This window comes from Pteropus alecto, unplaced genomic scaffold, assembly GCF_000325575.1.
Source record: "Pteropus alecto unplaced genomic scaffold, ASM32557v1 scaffold105, whole genome shotgun sequence".
NCBI lineage: Eukaryota > Metazoa > Chordata > Mammalia > Chiroptera > Pteropodidae > Pteropus > Pteropus alecto.
Window position 1 is genome coordinate 7,966,244 of NW_006436294.1, and position 5,552 is coordinate 7,971,795.

Sequence of the window (5,552 nt, forward strand, 5' to 3'; positions counted from 1 at the left end):
CCGCTTCCCGGCGCCTCGGCCCGTCCACGGTAAGGCTTCGTCCCTCCGTCTCTGTTTAGGGCACCGCCCGTGCAGCGAAGCCGCCTCCAGGACGCATCACGCAGGCGGGGAAGGCGACGCAGCCTCTAAGAAGCAAAAGAAGAAAACCCGGAGGAGGGTTTCTGCGTCGAACGGAAGCGGGAAGGCCCCAGAAAAGCCGGTCCCAGAGGAAGCCCCTCCAAGCGCCGAGGCCCAGGCAAGGGCGGGCCTCGGTAGGAAGGGTGGGGTTCCCGGGAGCATTCTGGGTGTGAGTGCGCCAGCAGTGGTGGTCTCGGATTTGCAGAGTTAAGACGGGAAGAGAAATGACGTGGGGGTTTGGGGTCCCTGTGGGATAGGGGTGGAGGCCGCTGGGACCTGATACCCTCTTTCAGCCACTGTCCCCAATCCATCACAGGCGGAGAAGCTGGCTCGGGAACTGGCCTGGTGCGTGGAGCAGCTGGAACTGGGCCTCAAGACGCAGACACCCAGCCCAAAACAGAGTGAGGGCCCTTCTGTAGAGTTGGGGGGAGGTGAACGGTGACAGTGCTATGGCCTGCAGGTGCTGCCAGGGGATGGGATTGTTACTTTTGAGTAGGAGATGAGGATAGAGGAGGTCTGTAGCCCTTTGTTTTTACTTGCAGAAGAGCAGGCTATTGGGGCAATCCGAATCCTTCGCAGCGAAAGAACTCCCCTGCCCCGGAAGAGGCAGCTGATGCGCTCCTTGTTTGGGGACTACAGGGCTCAGATGGAAGCCGAGTGGTGCCAGGCCCTGCGGGCTCTCAGGACCGGTGAGGAGCTGGGAACTGGTTGATTCAGGACTGCCTAGTTCAAGGGGTTAGGGAAGAAGAGCCTAGGGAGTGAAGGGAAGACTCCCAGACAACAGCGTTGGTGAGGGAAGGAGATTGGCTCGGGAAAGCCTGGGGAAGCACGGAGGGAAAAAGCCTGGACCTCAGGAGGCCTGAGCGGGGGAGGCGGGGGTAAGAGTTGGTGAATTTCTCCGAGATTCTGAGTGGGATGTGATGATAATACGTACCTTATCGTTTTGAGAACTAAATTAGTTAATTTATACAGAGGGGTTAGAGCTGTATGGGCACAGTTAACGTTAGCTGTTATTACTCAGTTCTGACGATCTCTCTCCTCTGCCACAGCGGCCCACTCAGCCCACATGCAGCCTGTAGGTGAGGCTGCCAGGAGGAAGAGCCGGAGGGTCTGCAGGCCTCGCCCAGCAAGGGGAGCCAAGGCCACACTGGACACTCCCAATGAAGAGTTTAGGTTCAATTTCTTTTAGCCTCCACTACATCCTGGAGCAGTTCTTCTCTGCAGGTGGTATGAAAATTTGTCCTGATGCAGAGCCTTTCCAGGAATGCTTTGTCGGACAGATGTTGGGTTGTCTGTCCCTGGCTGGTCATTGAATCTGGTGCCGTGACTGCCGGGCAGGTGTGAGACCAGCACACTGAGTACTGTCAGACCAGCACCAGACCCATTTGTAGGGTTCAGACAATCGTCCCTCCTGTCAGGAGAGTGAGGTCAATTAGAAAGGCTTCTATAGCAAGCCGAAATGAGTGCCGGCATGTCGTGGGGAGAACGTCTTACTCTGTGTTCAGGGTTAGACTAAGTGGCTAAGGGTGCGTGGGGAAGCTGCATAGTTACGTTGGTGCTCACTTATGGAAAGGCGTCCTGTCAGATGGGGTAGTGCTTTATGCCGTTATGTCACAGTGTCCTAATAAAACTATTTTTATAAAAACAGATGAGAGTGTGTGCCAACTGCCTGTGTTAGATGAAGCGCAAATGATGCAGGCCTCTGATACTGATGGGTCCAGGCCGCCATCTCAGTTCTTGGTCTTTTGTCTGTATTGCTTTCATCCCTGAGCAAGTGTTGTCCTCTGCAGCCAGGGTGGCCCTGTGCATGCCAGGTTTGGATCTCAGGAGCAGAGAGCTTCTTGGGTTAACAATCCTGGCCAAAGACCTGACTGAGCCTCTGTGGATGACCTCTCTAAATGCTGGCTGCTCCAGGCGATAGTCCCCGGACTTGGGTTGCATTGAATCTGGTTTTCCAGGTGGCTCAATCTCCCTCGGCGGCTTTGATGCCATCTTTGCTGGTGTCTCCCAAACTTGCATCCCAGACTAGATTGATACTTGGGAGCCCACCTGCCTACTGAACATCGTTACTTTGATGTTTCATAGGCATTTCAAATTTATCCAAACCGTTTGATTAGCCTCCAAATCTCCTTTTGTTTTCTGGTTTTCAGTGAATGGCACTACTGCCCACCAGCTGATTAGGCCAAAACCCAGGTCTTTTTTTTTTTTAACATCAGACGGGTCATGTGCTAATGTCGTAACAAGATTCGAGGTAGGCACGTCTCACACAACAGCATGAACACCCAATCGTCATGCTTATGAACTAGAAAAGGATCTGGGTCATTCTTGATCGCTCTCTTTCTCCATCACGTACAGTCAATAGTTCAGCTGGTATGTGAGCTCTGTCTTCAAACCAAATCCGAAATCCTTTGTGCTTTCTCTGTCTTTGCTGCTAGGCCTTCCAGTCCCGCCCTATCTCTCACTCCAACTGCTGGTGGAGCCTCCAGGCGTTAGTCTCCCTTCCCTCCACTCCCACCTGGGTGTTCAGTGCAGCCAGAACGCTCCTCCACATACGTTGGGGCCTATTTCTCTTGCCCAGTGACGCGATTGTCCCTAGGATACAACGTGGAGGCTGGTGAGTGGGGCCTCAGACATTTAGGCTTCTGGACGCCTCTGTGACGTGGCCCCCTCCCTGTTTTCACCTTGCTGGCTTCTTGTCTGCTCCCAAAGTACCAACTTAATCCTGTCTCAAGGTCTTCCATCCTGCTGCTGCCTTTGCCTGATTGCTTTTCCTCCACATCTTAGCATGGCTGGCTCCCGGGAGAGCGAAGAGCTTTGAGAAAGTAACTGCCCTGCAATTCATCAGTTTGAGGCAGGGGAAGGGGCACAAGAGGTCAGAACCGTGTGATGCTGCCAGGCTTCACAGGAAGTCTGCTTACGTCAGGACTTGGGTTGGGACTTTGGGAAGCACGACACAAGGAGAACGAGGAGACTGGGAAATGCATCGAAGGCCAGAGAAGCTGCCTGCTTCTGGTTGGCACCAGCCCAGCTGCCCTCTCCCTTCCTAGACCACCTTTCTACTCAGCACACCCCTCCTTCGGACCGCACCCAGTGGCATTCTTGGTGGCGTTTCTTCCATGGCATGTGTGTTGGGTGACCATAGCCCAGTCACATCTCTTCTCCTGGCCTCAGTTTACCCATCTGAAAATGGGGTGGGTGGAGGTGATGGTGGGTGAATTCGACCGGAAGCCCGGGACCATTTGCTCTGCCTCCATGTTCTGGTCTGTGCAGCAGGTGTTGATGTGTGGGGTGGAGTCTCAGGCCAACACCAGCTGTGGGAGGGGCGGGGCCGTGCAGAAGTGGCGTGGCCTTGCAGAAGCAGGAGTGACTGCAGCTCACCCGTCGTTCTTTCTGGAGGCTTTTGCCCTCTGCAAGCCACCACATGCACGTTTGACACAAATGCCTCTGGACGCTGTCCTGGTCCGGCCCCTGCAGGGGTGCTGGTGTCCAGTTTTACGTGGGATCTCTTATCTCGTCCGCCTGCTGGGCCCCGCTCAAGGACCCTATGTCTTCCTTTCCTGGGGCTCCCCTTGACCCCTCTTCTGCACCCCCACTTTTCCCCTGCTGCCCCCCACACTGCAGGCCCTATTCTCATGGCCCTGCACGCCTCGGACCCCTTCCCTCTTCGGCTCCCTTCACCGCTCACTCTCTACCCGGGATGCCGCTCCTCTTCGCTCTGGAGCCCTCTGCCTCCTCTTTAAGAAGCTCCTCCTCCCCTCTGCCCCTGCCTCCCCACACTGAACATGTCCCTTGTTCCTACCTTAGTCCCTATCCAGTCAGCTCTTACCTTCCTTCTGTCTTCTAGGTCGGCTACATCTTAGCTTTCTTTAATTGTAGCCTCGCAGTGGTGTCTGGAGGAGGAAGGGCTGGACTGGAGACCCTGGCGGCTACTCCGCCAGCCCTGGGCAAGGCGAAGCACAAGGCTCGTGCTGCGTCTTCCTTCTGGGAGCTGGACGCTTCCAGTCTGTGAGTCCAGCTGAGGCTCAGGCTGCAGGTCAGTGTGTCCGTGGTTCTAGCAGTGCCCTCACCGAGGATGGCGAGCAGGATTCTGAACAGGCTCCCAGTGCCCTGGGTTGGTGGGAGCAGTAGGTGAGTTCCACCGCCCCCACCTCCCTGTGTGCTCTGGACCCAGGTTCTGGGGTGCCTGGGGTAGCCCAGAGTGTTGGAGAAGGGACCTTGTCTTCATAGCTCCCTGAGTACTCTCTTTGTGAAGTTAGGGAAGGGACCAAGAGGTCCCAGTGGATGCCGTTTTGTAAAATGTAATATTTATCAGGCCTCCCCAACCCCCGGCCCACAGGCTGGTACCAGTCTATGGCCTGTTAGGAACCGGGCTACACGGCAGGAGGTGAGCAGTGGGCAGGTGAGCGAAGCTTCCTCTATCTGCAGCTGCTTCCCAGCACCAGCATCACCGCCTTAGCCCCACTTCAGGTCATCAGGCTTTAGATTCTCATAGGAGTGCTGGTCCCTGGTGCTACAGATGTTGCATGATGTACATGTCGGTTTTTAGTAAAATAGATCATTCGTTCTACAAACGGTCATTAGTCCCTGCTCTGTTCCCTGCGGCCCATTCCGAGGACTGTATTTTTTCCAGCAAAGGGAAGCTGTTCCCCTTACTTGAGTCCCACTGTCTCCCGAAAAATGGAGGTATATACCCCAGGCTCAGGGTCACCCCCTCTGTCCATCAGGATCTCAGAGCCCCAGCAGTGCCCACCTGCAGCTGCACATACCCCTGGTGTCTTGGGAGCTCCCAGACAGCACCCAGCCTAGTCTGTCCACTCACCTAAATCTGATCCCCCAGTCCTGAGCCCAGTTTCCCCTTCACCTCCGGTCATGTGGATTCCACATGTGGGGAGATTCAAAAACAGGTGACAATGAGCCTCTCGCTCTGTTGTTCTTCTTAGAAAGAAATAGTAGCTCCTCACTCATCACTCACAATAACAAATACAAAGGAGTGGAAGAGCTAAGGCTGACGCCAGCCTCTGGAAGTCCTGGGGGACAAGAACCCACGTTCAGTGCTGGCGTGTGGGAACGAGGGAAACAGAAAAAGAGCAACAGAAGAAAACTTGGCGAGAGAGGACTGGTTTAGGAAATGGGTGTAAAATGAGATCCCTGCAGACCTCATAAGGGAAGGTTTGCAGAGTTTGATAATAGATTCTATACACTGAGAAGAAGACATTTAAAATGACATTCAGGCTCCTGAAACTGACAACTCAGTTCCTGAGGCTATTGCAGAACACACAGAGCATATTTTTTCATTAAGAGGGTAAGTAGTAAATGTAGGTTTTGTTTTTGTTTGTTTGTTTGTTTTTACTAAATATCTCTTTTCAATGTGTTGTTTATTTTTTTTTTTAATAAAAATAACACAGACGTTTTTTATTGCTTACCCCTTGCATGGC

General features: G+C 53.9%; 1 protein-coding gene and 1 non-coding gene across 2 annotated transcripts; one reads left to right on the top strand and one right to left on the bottom strand.

Annotated features, from left to right (window-relative positions):
- Window position 1: 1 nt before the first annotated feature.
- Window positions 2-1,766, top strand: CUNH8orf33 (chromosome unknown C8orf33 homolog; the record flags this gene model as incomplete). The annotated part of the gene is made up of 4 exons (XM_025047602.1): window positions 2-235; window positions 434-518; window positions 660-806; window positions 1,167-1,766. Coding segments are annotated over 4 exons (606 nt in total), but the record flags the coding sequence as incomplete, so codon positions are not given.
- A 561-nt stretch (window positions 1,767-2,327) lies between these two features.
- LOC112480551 lies at window positions 2,328-2,431 on the bottom strand. The gene has a single exon (XR_003046651.1). It is a non-coding gene; the product is annotated as a small nucleolar RNA U13 (small nucleolar RNA).
- Window positions 2,432-5,552: the final 3,121 nt, after the last annotated feature.